This window comes from Nicotiana tabacum, chromosome 13 (genome assembly GCF_000715075.1).
Source record: "Nicotiana tabacum cultivar K326 chromosome 13, ASM71507v2, whole genome shotgun sequence".
In the NCBI taxonomy this organism is placed as follows: Eukaryota; Viridiplantae; Streptophyta; class Magnoliopsida; order Solanales; family Solanaceae; genus Nicotiana; species Nicotiana tabacum.
Window position 1 is genome coordinate 9,017,324 of NC_134092.1, and position 23,504 is coordinate 9,040,827.

The 23,504-nt window shown below is 36.1% G+C and overlaps 2 protein-coding genes and 1 pseudogene across 2 annotated transcripts; 1 reads left to right on the forward strand and 2 right to left on the reverse strand.

Moving 5' to 3' along the window:
- The first annotated feature begins 226 nt into the window (after positions 1-226).
- On the forward strand, positions 227-4,600 carry LOC107799275 (DNA-directed RNA polymerases II, IV and V subunit 9A). The gene is made up of 4 exons (XM_016622367.2): positions 227-374; positions 469-544; positions 3,296-3,454; positions 4,237-4,600. The coding sequence occupies exons 1-4, from the start codon at positions 346-348 to the stop codon at positions 4,315-4,317; spliced, it is 345 nt and encodes a 114-aa protein (XP_016477853.1). The 5' UTR covers positions 227-345; the 3' UTR covers positions 4,318-4,600.
- Positions 4,601-5,039: 439 nt separating this feature from the next.
- On the reverse strand, positions 5,040-8,683 carry LOC107799276 (akuammiline synthase 2-like; annotated as a pseudogene).
- Positions 8,684-14,795: 6,112 nt separating this feature from the next.
- Positions 14,796-16,055, reverse strand: LOC107799278 (uncharacterized). Its single transcript, XM_016622368.2, has one exon. It carries the CDS (start codon positions 16,053-16,055, stop codon positions 14,796-14,798), a length of 1,260 nt encoding a protein of 419 aa, XP_016477854.2.
- Between the last annotated feature and the right edge of the window lie 7,449 nt (positions 16,056-23,504).

Here is a 23,504-nt window from a genome sequence, read left to right on the forward strand (position 1 = left end):
AGAAGTTTTTATAACTACATAAATATGATTACATATTTATGGCTATAAATTTCATTTTTTTTTTAAATTTTATAACCTGTCAAATAAGATCACATAGATTAGAAAGGACCCGTGCAATAAATAATCAAATTAAGTAGAAGATTATAGAGAAATCAAATTTGGGGCCTTATTATAGTTTCCCATAGTTCGTGGGGTTCTTCTATAATATAATGAAAGAAAACCAATATATTCCTTAAACCTCTATTAGAAACTCCAGAAGCCCCAAAGAAGGCAGAACAAGAGTATAGAACAAATCGCTCATTTTCTCTGTAAAAGCTAAACGATTCAAAACAAAAACTCGCGAAAATGAGTACTATGAAATTTTGCCGCGAATGGTTTGTTTATTTTTGCATTTATTTCTTCTTACATTAATTATTACTAACTTCAAAAAAAAGTGACCATTTTTTGCTCTATGGATTGGCTTTGCAGTAACAATATTTTGTATCCAAAAGAAGACAAGGAGCAGAAGATCCTCCTTTATGCTTGCCGCAATTGTGACCATCAGGTTCTACCCATTTTTCTTCGTTCACCTTTTTTTTTTTTTGGTTGCTTTTTCTGCTGTAATTTGATATAGTTGCATAGTACTAGGTATAGGTTTAGGGTATAGTGAATGGAAAACCCAAATGTGGTGAGTTTTCCTTTGACAGTTGGGCTTATTAGCAGAAATTGCAATGCTGCTTACTGGAATTTTTTCTAAAAGAATTGGACCTTTTGTTGTAAATTTTTGGATTAAGAGTGGAATTTTAGTTGAAATTATGGGGTCTAGTGGTCAATGAAGTGGGGTAGGACCATGAGGTCTTAGGTTCAAATTCTAGCAGAGGCAAAAAGAACACTATGTGATTTCTTCTCCGACTAAACCTCGATGGGTAGAGTTATCCGGTATCTGTGCTCGTGGGAGGTAGTAGGTATCTGGTGGAATTAATTGAAGCGCGTAAGTTGGTCTAGACACTACTGTCATTAAAAAAAAGTACTTCATGTGTTTTTGTATTTAATCTGTTCCAAAAATAATGACCTTTGTAAATTTGGAATCTTTTTAACTTAAACTTCCAATTTACTCTTAATACAAGCTTTTATACTTATGTTTAAGACCACAAGTTTTAAAAGTGTTATAGTTACACAAATGTTATTGCATGTTTAACGAGGGTAAGTTTCAAAGTCATTCTTTCTTTCTTATATTTAGAGTACGTCAAACATGGTCATATAAACTAAAACCGAGGGAGTATTTTGGTCAATTTTTTTTAAAATTTTTTATTGTTATATTAGTGGTGTCTGGGACAAGTTGCATGCTCTATTCCACTGGGCAGCCTGTCTACACACGAACACGGTTGCCAAGGTAATCTTTGTCCACCAAGTGTGTGTTATGGATGGCATTTGAATCTGAGATGTCCAAGTTGTTACTCTCAATGCCTCAACCATTAGGCTATGGGTTTTGTTGTTTATTTTATTTAAATGTTCCCTGAAAGCTTCCCGAGATGTATAAAATTTTAGTTGCATTGTTTCACATCTCGTATGCATTTTACTATAAAAAATATACTCCTGCGGAATTATCTACTCGTTAAGGAACCTCAGGTGTCAAAGTGTGAAAAGTTCATTGCTTCGATAACATCTATTAGTCCAAACATCCTAGACACCTTGATTTTCACACTTTGGTTTCCTAGATTTTATGGTTGATCCATTTTGTTGGTATCATCTTTGTAAACAATTTTTTGGGGCCTTGAGCCTTATTCAACAAGTCTGGATTGGCTTAGCTCTAGCATGTCACTATAATCCTCAGCAATAAGTGCTCAACTGGCATTATGAGCATAGTGGAAAAAGGAATCAACTCATAAATATCTTCTAATTTCCAAAGCCAAGCTTCAGTTTTCTATGCGCTCTTAACTTCTTTTTTTCTTTTTTATATCCTTTTCTCAGATCCCTTGTTTGATGGGTATGCTGAATATGATATCTTCTTTATCACGTCTAAGCTATCCATCATCTGAGTTGTATATTTTGACCCAATTTACATAATACTTATGTTACATAGACTAGTTTATCCATTTGATAGGGGTGTGTATGAGTATCTGGTACGGACCATTTTCGTGTAATTCGAAGAACCTGCATAAGCACCCATAGACATGTTACACCTGTTCGAGACGGGTACATGAAGGAAAATGAAGATCCATGGTTGGGAAAAGCTTTCTCCTTATCAGTAAAATAAAAAAAAATAATAAAAGGAAAATGAAGATCCATGTGACATGTTTTAATCCTATATCTATCTCTAGATTTTAATACATAAAATGGGTATCTCTGTGTGTGTGTGAGATAGAGAGTGTGTGGCTAGAAGGCATGCAGATTAGATAATTCAGGTCCCATAAAGCTGAGGATGGATTCAAGTGGGAATCTTGACTCTTAGCTCTAGATTGGACTTGAATAGCTTGTAGCGTCCCATCAAAATGAGTTTACCACGATTATTGTTATAAATCTAAATATTACTAGCCTGAATATCTTGTTCCTTCAAAAGGTGGCAATATATATGGAGATACTCAATATATGTAGTATGTATTTCCCCCCCTTTTGTGCTTCTTAATTTACCATGCTTTTATCAGCATAAGCGTTTTTTCTGATGGGATGCTCTTTGTTCTCTCCTATTGATGCATAATGGCTGCTCTATATAGCAGTCTAGTTATCTTTTACGAGATCCTTTTAGCTGCTTTGAGTCATAATAAGTGTTAACTGATAAAGGAAACACTTTGTGATTATTCAATCTCTTAATTTCGCCTGTGGAATTCCATTCATTCTTTAAGCTAAACAAAGATTACCTTTCACTCCAGCTGTCTTTTGTTCTAGTATATCTCTATCCAATATTAATAATTAGTCATTTAGTTGGAACTTATCTGATAGTACTTCTGCTCCTTCACATTATTTACTGTGCTGGAATACCTTTCTGAAAAAAGGAAAAAAGAACTTGAATTCCTTTGTCCAAGAATGAGGGCTTATAGACTTTAAAAGTTCTAAATCACTTGAGTTTTGACAAATACATTTATAGTTCAAGATGAAATTAAGTGACTTGTCTAATGCTCCTTTTACTTTGCGTACCTTATTTACTTTTCTTTACGTTTAATGCCGCCTCTTATACTATCTGTGAAGTTAAATTGCTAAGAGCTAGAAACTTAGGCTAGTTTTTGGCACTCATGACTACTTTCTTAGGATACTGTTTTTATCACTATACGAGGTCAACTTTGAATTCCATCTCAATACTCATTTAATGCCTTTTTAGGAGCCTGCTGAAAACAATTGTGTGTATAGAAATGAGATACATCATTCTGCTGCAGAGCGCACTCAAGTGTTGCAGGATGTAGCAGCAGATCCAACTTTGCCTCGTACAAAATCTGTTCGATGCTCTCAATGTGGTCATGGAGAAGCAGTTTTTTTCCAGGTCATTTTCATTTGTCTTTGCCTTTCTTTAGTATTTAAGCCACAAATACTTGCACATGTGACTGCCCTCATGTTTACAAATATGCCAGAATTCCAGTTCCGGTGGCCAATCAATTTAAATTTCATATCTGCATTTTTATCTTATGGTGATTCTTTTTACCTGCCATCGGCAATTCAAATCATGAGTTATATTCTGTTGTGTCTTGTTTGAGATGTCCACTTTTAGAATATTATTTAAAAGAAAATGACGTGATTGTGGTAGAAAAGCAAATTGTTGCCTCAGATGAGTTGACCTGCAATTGGAGGAGCTTGGTCGATCTGCATATGTGCTTCAAGAAATTTCATTGTCCTCGTCTACTAGGAAATTTACTCTGTTCCCTAGCAAAACCGTCCTACAACTTTTGTAGTCCAGTAAATCCTTCCTTCTAAAGTGTTTTGGTAGGAGTCCGTAACCTCATTGGGTTAGGATATCGGTACTCCTTTTCTTGGAATCTACAGTTCTTCTACCTGAATGATTTAGAAGGAACAATCTGAGAAACTTTTAGCTTCTCTCGGTAACATGATCCTTCTACTGTGTTATTTCCTCTCCTACCTCATTGGGTTGTGGTATGTTAGGAGCTCTCGTTTGACTTATTTATTTGGAAGACAAATGATGAAGGCACTTATCTTGATACGTAGCTTTGATCTTTTATGCAATGACCTGTATTTGCTTGCTTGTTATGCAATATCTATTTGGCGGATATTGTTATACAATCGTCTGAAACAATTGATATATATGTGCAGGCAACTGCAAGGGGAGAAGAAGGTATGACACTCTTCTTTGTTTGCTGCAACCCAAACTGTGGCCACAGGTGGAGAGATTGAGATCACATTTCAGTTATGGTGGGGGTGTTGTTAGTTCTTGAAGTATTTGAAAAACTGTCTGACCTAAAAGAAAGCGATGCAACTGTTCATCATCTAGTGTATGTAAAATGTAATGAATCTTGTCTTGTGCTGGATTGGAACACATGTTATTACATGCTCCCTAAGTTTTTCTTAAAGAAGTGAAAACTGCTGTTCTGCTGAATAGCTGAACTCTGAGTAATACTAATGTTTCTGGATTCAGAACATTAGCTGTGTTGCTCCTATATCTGATGAATTTTATTTACCTGTTTCTTGTGTATCATTTTCCGATTTAATCCAAATTTGGTTCTCTTTTTTCGCGGCAAAAAACATTTCTGGTGGAGGGAACTCTGTTAATTCATATGTTCGTTTTGCATCATTAGTCCTTTCTCAAGATATGTCCAAGCCAAATTACTGTTGGCTGTGATTGAAGGTGTATGGGCATAATATTCGAGGTACTTTCTGACAAAGAATTTTGAAAACTGAACAAAACTTTTTAAACTGACAATTATCCTAACTAAAATAATCGTTCTTCAGAAAATTTCCCCCTTTTTTTGATTTTTTTCAATAACATTTGCAAATAGTATTTGTCCTAATGTCATTTATTAAGTGGAAAAATAATAAATATAACATTTCTTTACCAACTAGGCTAAAAATAGAAATATATCTTTAAAATGATCCACCAGGCACAAATTATTGGAAACTTAACTACTTTGTTTACAAGAATCAGATTCAAAGACATGGTACATATATACTGAGTAATACATCAAAAATACAGAATGAACCAACATGAACAAATCCTATTTTTGTATAATATTTCGGTATCCGATACCCACTGTACCGATTAATTTGAATTCGCGTCGCATAGGGTTATAGGAGAAAGTGCGAATTTTTAAACAGGAGCAAAGATCAAGGGGCATAGATGCTAGGATTAGGAGATGCATATCGACAGTGCTAGTGATATCGAACTCAAACATTTCTTCTTTGTTTCTAAGAATTCATGCATCAATTCCACCACTCAATCCATTCTCCACAAGAACAACTTGTTGCTTATTCAGTGAAGCAACACAGTCAATAAAGGGAGCAACCAAAATAGGCTTTTCCCATCCAAAATCAACATTAAGTCCAAAACCACATCAGCTTGAGAACTTATAAGTATCTACATTTGGGAACAAATTTCCAATATTTGATGCCATTTCAACAATATAAGTGCTGCACCATCTCCTTCCAAGAGCTTCAAGTTTTCACTATTGACATTCCAAGAGTATAAGAGCCCGTTTGGACATAATTGTTTTTTCACTTTTTTCAAAAAATTTTAACTTTTTTTCGAAATCAATGTTTGGCCATAAAATTTTCAAATTTCACTTGAAATTGAATTTTGGAATTTTTCAAAATTTTTGCATAATCTGCTGTGGAAAAACAATTAAAAGAATAAATTGGACAAATAAGTTGGAATTGATAGATTATAGACTAGTTGAAGTACTCATGGCATGGGTAAATCTAATTCGACAAATTGATGGTAGAATATGTAACTCGGAGGATTGAGTATTCTAAATTAGTTATGAATTAGCCTAAATGAGGCAATTGACACGAGATCAATATTATGTGATTATAGATTTATTGGAGGAAGTTGTACGAATTGCTCGAGGTAAAGCATTTGGTATTTCGACACGAGTACAGTGAGTAATAACCCTTCTGCAATTTGTATTTTCATAACCTGCATGGTTTTATATATGATTTTGAAAATAAAATATGTTACATAATATTTAAAATTACACGTGGGACAAGTCTTTTACTTGATATGGTACTGAATAGTTTACTTGAAATGTTTACAGTTATTTAAAATATTCTCACTGTTACTAGACATGATTTACTGTTACTTGAGATACGATTACCGTTACAAAAATTGGATTACATGATTTGATAAGAACTGGAATGTCATGTATTATTTTGAAAATGTTTTCACGTGAATATTTACTGTTTACAAAGAAAAGTATAAATGAGAGGAGACCTTGAAGGATCCCGTAGCTAACGGTGAGTTCGTTAGACCTGATGCACCTTGTATTTACTGATTACCGATTAAAGTTATAGCCCTCGTTAGTGGGAAGGTAGAACTATCATACAGTTACAGTTTTCCCTCGAGTAGGGACCTACAATTATATTTGACTCCTTTTACGAAGGGGGCCACACAGTGATACAGATTACATGATCTTTTCTTGAAAACCTCCAAAACAATATTTGATATGAAAATGTTTACGGGGCTTATTACCGAATTGTTAATTGATTCCTACTTACATGAAAAGAGACAAGATCGATTGTTACCAATTCCGACAAAGGCATTTATTTCATGATATTTTATGATTATTATATAAGCATATTTTCTAATTGTCCTCATTAAACACAGTTGTGATTAAGTGTTATTACTCACTGAGCTAGCGACTCACTCCCCGCTACTTTTTTCTCCAGAAACCGCACGTGACGTTGGTGAAGATTTCGATAACTATAACACACGAGTTGACATATTCTGGTGAGCCCCGCATTGCTTCGCGTGGGCAAGAAGTTATTTTCTTTCTATCGTACTTTTCTTTTGAAAACTCTTAGAGTCACTCCGGTAGTCATTTTTTTAGTCCCATGAGTATTCTCATATTATTAAAGACTTTCCGTACTTTGGATATGATTTTAGTATTTTAATGTTGAAAATGGTGGATTGAGGATGGTTGCGTTTTGTTGGGTTGATATTGGTTATTTCTGTTGCTGATTTTGAGATAGGTAAAATTTTGAATTTTCTTAAAAACATGGCAAACTCTGTCCGATTTTCTGTAAAATATTGATAAGGCTTACTTAGGCACTTGCTCCTAAGAGTCGATTATAATCCTAAATTGGGTCGTGACATTATATTCCAAATGAAAGTTGTTAATGCCTTGACACGAGTTGGATTAGGAACATTTGGACTCACTACTTTCATTTTAATGGCTTCAATTGCTTTGGCATCAAACGCGAATCTTCTAACTAGGGAATTTCCGGAAAAATAAAGTTTTTTTTTGGCTTCAACCACCTCTTCAGGAAAATGATTTTCAGCTGGGAACAGTAGCGATGATGATGTGAAATCAACAGATATGTTTTCAACTCTAGTATTGCCTCGTGCAATTTTAGCCCAAGTGTTGAAAAAATGACTCATTCCAACTTCATCTAAGAGTTTATGAAGCAAGACTCCACCAATGGCTATCCCACCGCAATCACTACTAGAAATTCGGCAAAAACCGACCGCGGTCGACCGACCGACCGATTCGGTCAGTAAAAAAAAAGGCCGAAAGACCGACCGAAGTCGGCCGATTTTTCAAACTATTTTTTTTTAATTTCTTTTTACGAAACCGACCAACTTTGGTCGGTTTTCTTTGAAACAAAAATACGGAAAATTATTTTTGAGTCCCGCGATTTTATTTTCTTCAAGAAACCGATCAACTTTGGTCGGTTTTGCGTTTACAATAAATTAAAATTAATATTAAACAAACCGACCGAAATCGGTCAGTTAATTTGGCCGGTCATTTTAAAAAACCGACCGAATTCGGTCGGTAATTTTATTTTTAAATAAAATCGAGGGTTATTTTCGCGCAAAAATACAATTAAAGAGTATAAATGAAATAAAAGACAGTCTTAGAATAAAATGCACCAATGGTCTAGTGATAGAATAGTATCCTGCCACAGTACAGACCTTGGTTCGATTCCCAGATGATGTATCTTTTAATTACATAATTAAAATAACGACCGACTTCGGTCAGCTTTTTCGGCAATTGTTTTTTTTAAAATTTAATTGACCGACCGAAATCAATCGGAAAATACTGACCAAAATCGATCGGTTAGCTCTACCGACCTTACGATTACCGACTGCCACGAATCGATTGGTTCTCTGTCGATTTTTGCCAATTACTGACCAACATCGGTCGGTTTTGGAAGAAAATTAATCATGCTACTCATGCTAGCATTTTGTGGAAGGAAGTTAATGAGTTGTGAAACATTAGGGTTTCGAAGAAACTCATCCAAAGGAATGTTCTTTAAGTGAGCTTCCACGCAAAGAACTCCATTATCATTACATTCCACAAAGTTGAATCTTCTTTACTGAGTTCTCCAGCCAGTGGATAAAATAGGGTTAGGGTTTCTGAGAGAGAATTCTTGAGATGATCATCCCCATTTATTTATACAATTGAGTTGTTGTTTTTGTAGAAGAAGATAGGTGTAATGCATGTTCTAAGTGCAAGTTGATCAAAAAGTATAGTTTGTGGTTTCTTAAGTGTGGAGATGCTGGTGTGAATTGCTTTACCTTTTGCTTAGAGAGTATAATGGTTTCCATTGCTAAGTTAAAATATTAGTTCTTAATTTGTGATTCTTCAAATAGTGTAAAGATCTATTTATAAGAAGGATCATGGGAAAAATCACTACTAAAAAACAGTAAATTTTTGATCACGCCCAATTATGCCTTGTAAGAAGGACTAAGCGGTCGCTGCAAATATAATCCGGTTCAAGTACGGAGTCGAATCTCACAGGGAACTAACCTATTTACTACAATCTTAAATAATGCTAATCATAAGCTCAGACAACTTCCAGATGCAATAGTTTTATGAATAATCAGTGGAATTTATTTAGCCAAGAAAAAATGACAATAAAATTAGCAATAATCAAGACTAAAATTGAATTCAAGGGTAAAATGATCTAGGGCTATTGATTTCCCCAATTGCCGGATTAATTCTCAATTCTTTAGCTATAATATCGCCGTAATACTCTATGAGGATTATGAGTTCCGGGCTACCGTAATTACCTTTCGATCAATTACGATAATTTACTAGAAGCATTCTCTCGAACTACTCTAGTTAATAATTTATCAACTCAGAATCATCCCACCAAAGCTTCGTTATTTCTAACCCCACTTTTAAATTCAAGTAATTAATATCTTAACTTCCCCCAAAGTGGTGTTGTTCAACAACAATCTAACCAAATATTCTTTCTCAAGCAACACAAGGTGAATAGACACGATTAATCGAGGGCCCTTTCAATTAACCACAATACAATACGTAATTGAACAATCATAGAACAAACACGACTCAATTATAATAAAATAGAATCAAGACTTCATCCAACAATTGGTTCCATCAACTCTAGATAACAGATTTAGCTACTCATGCTAATGAAAAACAAATCACTAAAATAATTCATAATCAACAAATAGAAGTATCAAGAAGAAGATGAAAACTCTTAGAAATTTATCCGTCTTCTCCCCCTCGTTCTTGCCTCTAAAATCTTCTAAAAACAGCTATCTTTCACTTCTGGGCGAGTTTAGGTTTCATATAGGTTTAGGTTAGTCGCCTAGAAAATTACATAATTAACCCTGCATGTTTGGCTTTCGTTCGCCCGTCCGCGGCCGCGGATTCGACCGCGGATTTGGACTGCCTCACTGCCTTGAGTTCGCGGACCAGTTCGCGGCCCACTCCGCGGCCGCGCACCTGGAGGGGTCGTTTTGCTTGCTTTTCTCGCTCCTTTTCGACCGGGCTAACCTTCGATTGCCCTTTCACATTCCATGTTGACTCCAAAACACTCGTTAGCTCCCTCCTAGCTCGGAGTAGCTCCTGCAAAGCATCAAATTCTTAATTAGAGCATTTTGTTATCTTTTAGCATTCAGATATCAATAAAATACGGCTAAATTAGAGTGTAAGTAGTGTCTAAATTGCATGAATATAGCTTACTATCAACACCCCACACTTAAAACCATTGCTCGTCCCCGATCAATCAAACCATACTTTAAGAGGCTTCACTGAGCGACTTCCCTACTCGTCACACCAAGAATATTTTACATAAATTGAGTACATTAGTGCAACATCTACACCTCAAGAGTTGACTCCCTCTAGCCACGCAATGTTCCTAACTGGCTTACTTACTCTATATCAAAGGTCCAGACTTACCTCTCCTTCATGAATCAAGTGCCTGCTCACAACAAAAGAGACTTATTTCACAATCAGTAAAATTCACACACACTGAGGAACTTTAAAAGGAACAGAATTCACTCACCCTCAGAAATGACATTCTTGTGCCTCAGAAAACGCACTATAGGCTTGCCCGTAGTGTACGACTCTACTAATTGAGCTCACTCAGTCTAGGATCAAGTAGGACTTTATTTGGATGTAATGTAGGCTGTAGGTTGGGTAGGATATATTTGGACTATACCTCCCTAAGCACTTTAATACATTTATTTTACAATCAAGTCCACACCTAAGTTAAACCAATATTTTCATTTTTTTTAACACCACATATACCACCCCACACTTCTTCTTTGAGCACAATCACATTAAAAGCCACCAAAGATTTATTACCAATCAACATGATACACTATTAACAATGTTCTTCTCTTTTTTTTTTCTTTTTTTTTCCAAGTGGCCTTTTCCAACAAGATTTACCTTTCTCCTTATTTCCTAGTTCCACTCAAAAGCTCCATCAACTACCCCACACTTTATCCTTTGTAAATTCATAGTATTTCCAGTGTTTACGAGAGGTAAATAATTCAAAAAGATGGTTAATTCAAACAAGGGATAGGGCATGTAATGTGGTTGCCAAGGAAACATGATTACATGCTCAACGGGGTTAACTATGGTACATAGAAAATAGGTGGGTGGAATATGTATATATATGGTTCAATAAAAAAATGCCTATATCACTTCCCAGACTAAACAAGACTACCATTTCGCTTTGCAGACACGCAAGGCAAGTTCTAGGCGTTAAATGTCGTGCATAGAATATAACAAGCCTCCCACACACATGGCACATGACTCATTCTAGATTATATCATCAAACACTCAGATCAGGGTATTTCAGCCAAATTAAGAGCATACATTTTAAGGTATTCTTACAAGAGTCAACAAATGACCCTAAGCGTCACACTAAAGTAACCGCTATATTCAAGGCATTACGAAATCAAACAAGGCTTCCTATTTTAATTCTGCCCATAGCCCATAAGTTCCTAACTAAAAAAAATAAAAGCTAACTACACCCGGTTAAAACAAAATCCTTGGAAAAGAACCGTGGTTTGAAGAAAAACCAAGGGGAAATTGATACTACTACAAAAAAAAAATCTTTTTTTTTTTTCGACTTTAGTCCCTCAAGAAACCCGTCGAATGATATCTATCGTTGGGCCAAGTCGAAATTGATTTATACAAATAAACTACGAAACTATCTACATACAACAAAGTATCCCCCACCCCACACTTAAAAAGATGGCATGTCCCCATGTCATACAAAGTAAAGTAATGTGAGATAAAGGAACATCCCTGGTGGATCAGTCTTGATCGGAGACAGTGCCAGGGTCGAGATGACATGCTCTCCTCAGCGCACGCAACCATCCCATGATTTTCTTTTCTGACTTCGCATTTTGGGTTGCCAAAGCATCAACTCTGGTCCCCAATTCTGTGACGGAAGTGCGCAGTCCTGCCATGTCTTGTTCTAGGGCTGTCATTCGCATGCTCTGTCTGACCTGGGATGGTCTTTCAGCCACTGCAGCTTGTTCCTGTGGGGGTGAGGCAGGTTCAACCTCGTCCTACCCTTCGTCGCCCTCTTCCGATGCATTAGAATCGTCACTATGAGTTGCTCTTGGTGCCGCCGGGTCTTTCCCGATGGTCACTTTGTCTGCTCGAAACTTTGCTTCTTTCTTTATCATGCCATACGTATTTGGGTTCTCAGGCACCCTTGCTGCCCGGCACAATCTAGTGATCAGAGAGGGGAAAAAGAACCCATACCTCTTTTGTGTTGAACGGACGAACATCTCAGACTGAAGAACCTTGGCCACATCGAAGTCGTGGCCATTCACGAAGCACCATATCAAGGTTGCTCTCGGACCATTTACCTCCGTGGTGTTGTGGGACGGCAGTAAGCGACTGTTGATGATGTACAACCAGCATTTTCCTTCAAAAGTGAGTGAGGAAGAGTATAGCTTCGATCCCGTCACAACCCACACTACCTCTTTGTCTGGTGCACAGATAGTTTTGAAAAACCTGTTCCATGTGATGGGTTCTCTCCTGTGAGTATCATAGAAATCTTCCTCCCCATTGAATTCAGGCAATCGATACACTCTCCTGATGGCTTCTAACGAGGTATCCACCCTCGTGTGTCGCACAATGCATATTCTATCCTCATGTTCGGGGCAGTTGGCATAGAACTCCCGAACAAACATCAAGTTACCCTCCTCCGGCTCTTCGAAAAAACTGTCAAATCTGCGCCTGATCAACTCCCGATATATATTAGGGCATTCATCCTGGAGGGACGCCCTGTCAATACCCCTTTCCGGTACAGGTTTTTTTGTGGCCTTCAAACTGAAACGGTCTTGGGCAGCTCTGGAGACAAACATGGTACGATCAAACTAAGCTGCACTAGTATGTGCCCGTCCCCGTCCCCGAGATGAGCCTCCATGACCACTTGATGAGGTCCCGGTAGCGCGTCTCTTCCTTGAGGGTTGCATTTTACCTACACAATAAATACTACTATCAGTGGATAGAGAAATATGTGTCCTAATGGCGGTTACTCAAACTTCACTCGCACAATTGGTCACAATTTATCTTCAACACTCATTAAGGCAAATCAACAAATATGTAGTGTGCATATGTACCCCCAAGTCACCCAAAGACCCAATCAAACCCAACAATGGCTTCCTCCAAATCAATCAATTCAAATAGCCTCCATATACCACATATAAACCACAATCCAAATCCCAAACAAAAGTACCTATGATTTTACTACCCTATACAGAAAAGGAAAATAAATTAAAAATAAATACTAAGAAAGAGGAATAAAATCATGTACTTACTTGGAGATCTTGAGAAGAACAGAGGTTGGAGATCGGTTGAGTGGAGAAGAGAAGGAAGGAGAAGAGTCTTGTGTTAAAAGAAAAATATGGGGGAAAGGAACTTACCTGGACAAACCCGGGCTTCCGCGCTCCAATCCGCAGCCGCGGATTCTGGGCAGAGGGGGTCCCAAAATTCGCGGCCCAATCCGCGGTCCAATCCGCGGCCGCAGACGGGGGGGCAGAACACATGCCTAAATCCGTGGTCCAATCCGCGGCCGCGGATCTCCGTCTCCAGCCAATTTTGGTGTTTGCCGCATTAGTAACTAATTATATACATGTGCTAATTAACCACCCTAACTAATTCTAGAAAAGTACACCTTAAATAGCTATATGTACAACCACTATTTATTCTACAGAAGTATTGAAAGGTAAGCCTAATAGTCTTCCCAACTTATGACTGCATTTTTAATGAGAAAGTTTTGGAGATTTTGATGATATTGTCTGCTATATCAAATACTTGTAATATAGTAATTTATATGAGATAGTTTTGGAGATATTGATGGTGTTGTCTGCTACATCCAACACTTTGATATTGACTATGATATTCATTATAAATAAATAAAAATAAACGTACTCAAGTACGTAATCACTTGAAAAAACAATCACCTTGATTCCAACGTATTCGATATTTTCTATTCAAATTGTTCGTGAAAAGGGCCTATATAAAACAAGAATAATTACGCTTCAGTCCTAAACAAACTTATGTATACAAGGCTTATTTTTCATGTTTAAATTTGTGTTTGGGGTATAGGTCTGCATGTTTAAATGTAGTTGTCACATGAATATTTTAGAATTATACTTGTAATATTCTTAGTCACTGGATTAAGGCAGTCAATTTTTTCAAATAAAATGCATGTTATATATATATATATATATATATATATATATATATATATATATATACTAAAATGCCCAGAAATAATTAAATGTTCATTTTACCTTTCACCTAAATACTGTTTAGACAAAATTAGCCTTGAAATGTGATGGACTTCAACGTATTTATGTAAACCAACTAACTTATTCCTTTATAAATGGGTATGTCTCCTCGCAAGTCGTAACTCCCCAAAACTGAAGAATTTGAATAGTTGCAATTGATAAAACAATAAAAACTAAATAATTCCTTCCTAAACAAGTACATTAACCAACGTTCTTTAAAACAATCTTATTCAGATTCATCTACATGATTATGATATCAGTGGCGGACCCAGAATTTTTATCAAGCGGGTTCAAAATACAAAGAAGCAAATATACAAAGAGGTCAACAAAAACTATATATTAATAAAATATATTATTACAACTGTTCTCTATGAGTTTTTATTTCCTAAAACGTATTCATAATAGTCTCATCTGAAATGGTGTTAAATATTTTTCTTTCTACATAAGGTACCATACAACCGCTCATGAATTCATCATCCATTCGATTTCGCAATTCATTCTTGATCAACTTCATCGCCGAGAAAGTTCTTTCAACTGTAGCAGTGACAACTGGTAGAAGCAAAGCAAATTTCACAAGGCGAAACACAAATGGATAATTCAAATGCTTCTTTGTCTTAACTAGTGTTCCAGAAAGATCAACAAGTCCTTATAGATTTGAGAACCTTTCATCAACATAACGAATATCAACAATATAAGTTTCAAGTTGATTCTTGAGCGTAACCATTATATTCTCATCAAAATCGTCAGGATACAATTCAGCCATTATCAATATCTTGTTTATGTCAAAACTGGAAAATGAATCAACTGGATTTAAGCAAGCTACTCCAACAAGCAAGTTTGTTGTCACCTCATTAAAACGAGCATTGAGTTCTTGTACTTGCCAATCAATAATCTTAAAAAATATATCAGCACGATAGTGATGTAAAATAGTATAATCAGCAACTTTACGTCGAGATCTTCCAGAGTTAACATAGAAGTCATCAAAGTTTGGTATCAAAATATTATACTTGACACAAAATGCAGACACCTTATCAATAAGTGAATCACATTCTTCTTCTCTTAGCTTTTGCAACCGTTTCTTTGCCACTTCAACAAGTAGAATAGCATTTGCAATATCTTGCTCCTTTTTTTGTAAGAATGTATTAAGCTCATTTGTGATCCCCAAAACATCTCTCATTAGGTGCAACATGAAAGTAACCTCAAATGTTTGACAAGTGCTAAGATATCCCTTTGCCTTGGCTCTTTCTTCTAAAGTTCGGGCATCAACAACGATAGTATCAAGAACATCAATAATTGAGCCAAACATAGAAATAAAGTTCTTAAAAGATTTGTAGTGCGAACCCCAACGAGTATCGGCAGCTCTGGCAAGACCAAGTTCTTGATTCAAACCCTTACCAGTTTCAAGTTCACCCAAGTTTAATGCCTCTTGAACTTTTTCTGCTTGAGATTCTCGAAGATCATCCATATGTTTAAAAGAACCTCCCACTATATTCAATACATTAGAAACCAACAATACAAGTTCTCTCACTTCAAGACACTTTTTGGATACCGCAACAAGAGTCAATTGAAGTTGGTGTGCAAAATAATGAATGGAATAAGCAGATTTACTTTCTTGTTGAATCAAAGTTTTAAGGCCACGTAAATCCCCTTGCATATTGCTTGATCCATCATAGCACTGTCCACGCACATAAGATAAACTCAAAGAATGTTGAGCAAGGTAATCAACAATTGCTTCCTTTAAACATAAAACACTAGTATTACGAACATGAACGATCCCAATAAAATGTTCCACCATAGATCCATATCTATTAACATATCGCAAGACAATAGGTAATTGCTCTTTGCGTGATACATCACATGATTCATCAACTAGCAATGCAAAAAAGTCTCCATTTAGATCGTCCATAATTGCTTTAACTGTTTCAATTTTACATGCAATGATAATGTCTTTTTGAAATTTATGAGAGGGTCAACTGATCATTCTTTGGAGCCTTTTTCAACACAAGATCACGGATTTTATCGCACCTCTCTGCATACTATGAAAGAATCTCAAGAAAGTTACCCCCGTTTAATGATAATTCATCTTCATGATGTCCACATAATGCCAATCCTTGATTCAATAGGAGTCTCACAACCTCAATTGAAGCCTTCAAGCGAATTTTATTTTCGAGCTTGGTTTGACTGGATTGCCTATCAAATGAAGTTTGAATTGACTATTTTTGTTTTAATAGAACTTCACATTTCCTTTTTGCATGATTATGAATACTGCTCGACTTACCAACATGAATATCGAATCTCTTCTTTTTTTGCCAACTCTTAAATCCTAAACTTGAAAATACATCGCCTCCACCTTGATGAATGTCTTCATCTTGAAACAAGTAACAACACAAACAATAAGCTGCATCTTCTATCACACTGTACTCCAACCAATTACGATATTCATCAAACCATTTAGGATTGAAACGACGCTTTAAGCCCGAAAAATCTCTTTGAGAAAACTTATGATATCAGGGTTGGTAAGGACCTCTTCGGATATATTCTCTTTTAATCTCATCACACTCATTTGGATGATAATCTCTAATGGGTATTCTCTCCTTTGGATCGGCCGGTAAAGAATCAAGATTTATTCCTTGTCTTTGTCTTTTAGAGGATTGAGGTTGCTCTTCTAATCGGTTCAAATTTTGTTCCACGGGAGTAGCAATTGGAGATGATAAACTTGGTTATGGCAACTTGGAAGGTACTGGAGGGTAAAATCTCTTCATTGTAACACAAACTAGATTACCAAATTAGAATTAGAATTAGAATTAGAAGAATAATTTTGTATATGTTTAACCTTAAATTTAAACTAGAAGAAATAACGTGGTCGAAGACAACCCAAGTAACGATCACTCATTAGATTACATAACTATTGCAATGAAACTTTCATTCATGGATAACAGCAAAGGTGATCTTCCTAGATTTTGGAACTTCAGTCCTAGAAAATACTATTGCATGCTAAATATTATTTTATAAAGGGAAATTTGTTGATTCAATAACGAGCCAAGGAAAATGTTCTTGATTGCATCAAGGAAACATTACTGATTTCCATTTCATATGACCATATCAAAAGTATACACACCCAAAAAAAAATTATGTGTACGTATACGTATATTCAAACTGAAAAAGAATTTCTCACTCAAAACCAACAACAACAATCTGAGATTTTCCATAACTAAAGAGAAAAAGGTACTTAACTTCTCAATATAAGCAAGTTTATTACTCTCAATTTCTCACCTTTCCCCATTTTTCATTAAGATTAAAAATTATATTAAAAAAAATATTTAACACGGTATATCTCAAATTGAAATTGAGTTTCTCAGTCAAAACCTATTAAAACAATCTGAATTTTTTTTCAAAGCATAAATTACAAAAATCTACAATATAAGCAAGTGAGAAACCTGATAGTGACAATTGACGGGCTGACGGCGAGAGACGGAGAGAGGCGACCCAACGAGATTCGAGAAGCGGCAGTGGCTTATGGCTACTGGAGGAGACGACTATGAAGCAATGTTCTTTTAAATTGAACTACAACAAAGAGAAGAAAACACATAGCGGTAAAGGAAATTTATTGGGATTAAATCTTTATGCAAAAGAGGAATAAATACTAGAAATTGAAAAACTAGAATTGGTTCTTTATTGGTATTGATCACCTGAACTTTTAGTTAGATACCAAGATGAAGCCCTTTGTCTTTGAGGGAGATGACCTTCTCGGCAGGGGCTAACAGAGGAGGTGAGTGGTGACTATGGAAGCGATTCTCTTTGAAATTGAGAGAGAGACACTGAAGGGCTTGGGATTAGAGATTCTGATCTTGGGGGATATTTTAAAAAGACATAAACGACGTCGTTTTTATGGGAAAAGAGACCTATATTAAAAAACTCAAAAATAGAGAACATATGCAACTAACTGGTTTTGAATTCAGGACCATGTGAAAAATTTGAACACATTTGAACCCTCTTTACCAGCAAGCTAGGCGATTTACTTATTTAAAGTGGGTTCAAAATAATTTTTATACAATTACGTTTTCGAAGACAGAAAAAATATACCTACATATACAATATTATTTTTTGACGAAGTGAGTAATATGAACCCTCTTGACTCCATGTGGGTCCGCCCCTGTATGATATACTGATAGTTGCCCTTTTGGAGATTTCATTCTGTACAGCAAGTTTGGCGGGGTAATATTTGTAATTTTATAAACATTCTCCTACTTATATGAAAATCAAATCTTGACGGGGTTTGTAAATAAATACCCTCATAAAGAAGGAGAACGACATTAGTAGTCTGAAAAATGCACCTCTCAAAAATTTGAAAGTTATTTTAACACATTACTTGGTGGGAAAAAACCAATAAAGAAAAAAACCTTTTAGCGTTTTCATTTTCGGATATTAATTTTAGAGAGATCACTTATAATTAACTTTAGATTTCATCATCTTATTTTTATTTCATCAATATCTTTTCTCCTTTCTCAAAAGAAAAATATTAACGTATTCATGCATAAAACTAGCTTCCATCCTATTAGAGATCAAGAGAAAAAAGATGTAAAAAATATGCGATGAAAAATATTTTACTAATTGATACAGAATACGCTCGTTTGCAAAAACTAGTAAATTTAATAAATCCAAATATAGCTTTGCCGTCCTATATGTAGTTTAGTCCACTTGAGATAGGACTGAAAAGGGAGTCTACACAAACACAATAATCTTGTATTAAAACATTCAGATATTTGCTTGGCCTTTTAAAAAAACCTTTCAAAGAATAGCCTTTCTTATTCACTTCGCAAAATTTTCTTAGATCTTTAAGTTACCATACAATTTGTTGAGCTTTCTTTATGCACTTTCTGAAAATAACTAATTAGGTCCTTTAGTTAGTACAAAGCTATGAAAATACAATCTGTTAGAAGGAAAAATGTGTCCTTGCAATTTTTTAGCGACCAAACATCAGAAAATAAGTATTTTTCGTCATACCAAATGCACGGATCTTACCGAGGTACCATGCCACCCTAAAATCCGGATTCTCCCATCTAAATCCATGGTGCAAGGACTCCAACATGTAGACATTTGTAGCAATGGACTTGTGTTGCTCGAATTCTCCAAAAATTCTGTGCACCAATGTCGGATCCTTCAAATTCATAAGTTTCATTTTGAAGGTTCCGACATACAAACATTGACATTTTTGGAGGATTCGAGCAACATAATATTCCATAATACCAACAAGTCCCTCAATGCCAGTTCTTGCATACCAATGTCTCTATTTGAATCATTGCGTTAATGCAACTTGCAAGCGGGGGCGGATGTAGACTAGCGGCGTCAGGTTCATCTTAACCCAGACTTTTGACGCGTACATAAATTTATATATAAAAGTTCACTAAAATTATCACAAATGTAGGTCTGAACCGACATGTTTAAAAGTACAATAGGTTCAATTCTAAAATATTAAAAATTGAACTCATAGAATTTAAATCCTGAATCTACCTCTGATTACAAGACAATCAAATTTTGCACCACAGTACAGGAGCATCCCTATAAAGTGATAAAAGAAAGTTTATGTATTTATTCTTGCCTCAGCTTCACCTGTCACTACTACAGAAGGCTTAATGCTTTTAATAACCCCTATTAAATTTTCCAAGTGATTAGGCCAAACGAACACAATCTACGGACAAAATTATGTGTAAACTAACTGTCATGACCCAAAATTTCCCACCGACGGGACCGTGATGACGCCTAACATTTCACTTGTTAGGCAAACCAACGTTAGAAAATCGTTAAACCAATTCCTTATTTCCATGCAGTAAATAACAATAATTAACTAAGATGAAATATAAGAGGTGCGGAATTTTATAAAACTGTATTAATTACTACCACCCGGATCCGGAGTCACAATTCACGAGCATTCTAGAATTCACTACAAGTAATAGTCTAGAAGAAATACAACTGCATGAATGAAAGAAAACAACAGTGACATAAAAAGTAAACGGGGAATTCAAGGTTTGTGAATGCCGACAGATCTACCTTGAGTCTCCGGACAGCGGACCAATAACAAAATTTCGATCAACCTGAGGCGGTATCAAACTCTACACAGAAAGTGTAGAGTGCAGCATCAGTACAACTGACTCTATGTACTGGTAAGTATCGAGCCTAACCTCGGGGAAGTAGTGACGAGGCTAGGACAAGACACCCACATATAACCTGAACAGTATAATCATGTTAGTGGCAACAACAATAAATAAAGAAATAACGCAGAAATAATGGGAAGGGAACATACAGTGGGGGATTTCAATATAAGGAGTGAGAATAACAAAAAGACAGAATTAAACGGCAATCAGTAAGCAAATAAAACAATTAAAACCGTAAGGAAAACTGCACGGCATCACCCTTCGTGCTTTTACTCTCTTCCTCACAATATAAATAATTCATGCACGACATCACCCTTCGTACTTTACACTCTTCCTCACCATATAAATAAATCATGCACGGTATCACCCTTCGTGCTTTACACTCTTCCTCACAATATAAATAAATCATGCACGGCATCACCCTTCTTGCTTTACACTCTTTCTCACAATATAAATAAATCATGCACGACATCACCCTTCGTGCTTTACACTCTTCCTTACAATTCACAGAATCAATAATAACGGATAGAGAGAAGTTTCATAAAGAAATCAATATTTCATCAATGTTTACTTTCACAATTTAACATCTCAACCTCGAATCAATATTCACAATTTTTATCAACTTTGGTGGAACCGGATACAAGTCTCCCAACATTTCAACAACAACAATAAGCATGGATAACATGATTTAAGACTACAAATTTTCAAGAATGGAGTTTCACTCGCATGTTATGACTCGACCACAACGCATAGATGCTCGTCACCTCAACTATACATCGTATTCAACAACAAAACACGTAGCAAATACTCACACAATACCTATTTTTCCTAGCCAAAGTTAGACACAACACTTACCTCAATTTCGCAAGCCACTCACTGCTCAAGTATCGCTTTCCCTTTAGAATTCACCTCCAACCCACTCGTAACTAATCATAATTAGTTTAATATCATCAATTATCGCTAAAGGAATCAACTTTAATGCATAATTACAGTTTTCCTAAGTTTTCCCAACAAAAGTCAAAAATTGACCCCGGGTCCGCTTGGTCAAAACCCGAGGTTCGGACCAAAATCCATTTACCCATTCACTCCCGAGCCCGAATATATAATTGGTTTTGGAATCCGACCTCAAATTGAGGTCTAAATCCCCAAATTTCCGAAATCCCTAGTTTCTACCCAAAACCCCTAATTCTACCATGAAAACCTTAGATTTTAGGTTGAAATCTTGTAAAATATAGTGAAAGATTGAAAGAAACCAGTTTAGAATCACTTACCTATGATTTGGGGGAAGAAATGGTCTTTGGAAAATCGTCTCTTGTGTTTTAGGTCTTGAAAATTTGGGAAATGAATGAAAATTTCCGTCCAAAAGTCATTTTGATCAGCTGTAGATGTCGAATTTGCGACCAGAGCTTCGCAAATGCGAAGGAGTCCTCGCAAATGCGAAGCCCTTCACACTTCTTCTGCCTTCGCAAATACGACCTTTAAATCTTCGCAAATGCGACTAAATGATCGCATTTGCGATCACTTCCCTTCCCCGACTCCCTTCGTAAATGCGAAAACTATTGGCCCAACTTCTCTTCGCATTTGCGATGAGAAGCTCGCAAATTTGAACCTCTCAGAGGTCACAATTGCGATGCCTGATCTCGCAAATGCGAGATTAGAGGTTTGCAATAATATCAGATGCACCAGCACTGTTTTCCAAGCCAAATCTCACTCTGTAGCCTATCCGAAACTCACCCGAGCCCTCGGGGCTCCAAATCAAACATGCACACAAGTCTAAAAATATCATACGAACTTGCTCGCGCGATCAAATCGCCAAAGTAACATCTAGAACTACGAATTTAGTACCAAATCCAATAAAATTCTCAACAACACTTTAAAATTCATATCTTCTCAATTGGACGTCCGAATCACGTCAAATCAACTCCGTTTCTCACCAAATTTCACAGACAAGTCTTAAATATCATAATGAATCTGTACCAGTCTCCAGAACTAAAATACGAACCCGATACTAACAATGCCAAATATCAATCAATTCTTAAAAATAAATAATTTCCAAACTTTTAATTTTCATCAAAAATTCATAACTCAAGCTAGGAACCTCCGAATTCAATTCCGGGCATACGCCCAGGTCCCATAATTCGATATGGACCTACCAGGACTGTCAAAGTATGGATCCGGTCCCGTTTACCAAAAATATTGACCGAAGTCAACTAAAATTAACTTTTAAGGTAAAAATTCTTATTTTCATTAGTTTTCAACATAAAAGCTTTCCGGAAACTTGCCCGGACTGCGCACGCAAATCAAAGAGGGTAAAAAATGAGATTTTTAAGGCTTAAGAGCGCAGATTCGAGTTCTAAAATATAATATGACCTTTTGGGTCATCACACTAACACAGATCAAGAAAGCTTTTGAAAGGGTAGAGATGAACTTTGTTAAGATGAGGAGTAGCCTCTTATCTTTTACTTCTCTTTGCTGCACTCATGAAAATTCTTGCCGTATAGAAGGCTAGGTGTCTTTCGCAGAAAATCAAAACTTTTTTTTGTTTCTACTTTTGGATGTTCATTAAGTCATTTCTGATCGGCCCATAAAATTTTAGGGATTCAGAGCCCATCACCCAAATAAATGAAGTTTACGTGGACATTAGTACAAGAAAAATTGAAAATCATACTGAATTCCTGTTTTATGGTCCCAATACACCAAAACACGAAGAATGATCATGGCGAAGCTATGAATATTATTCATTGAGTCGTTTCTAATGGCCCCACAAAATTTTATGCTATTCAGAGCTCGTCGGCCGAAGTCATGAAGATGGCGTGAATTTTAGCACGCGAAAAAAAACCCGTCCTAATTTCTTGCTTTATAACCCTAAAATGCCAAAAATCGAGGAACTGTCATGGAGAAACAATGACTGTTTTTCATTAGATCGTTTCTCACAACCCACGAAATTCTAGGTGATTCAGATCCCGTCGCCTGAATTTATGAAGATGGCGTGGACATTAACACAAAAAAATTAGAAATCCTCCTAAATTCCTGTTTGTCTCTAAAATGCCAAAAAATTAGGAACGGTCATAACAAAGCAATGTCTATTGTTCATTAGGTCGTTTCTAATGGCCCCATTAAATTTTAGGTAATTCGGAGCCCGTAGCCCGAATTCATATACATGGCGTGGACAATTCACACAAAAAATTAAAAATCGTCCTGAA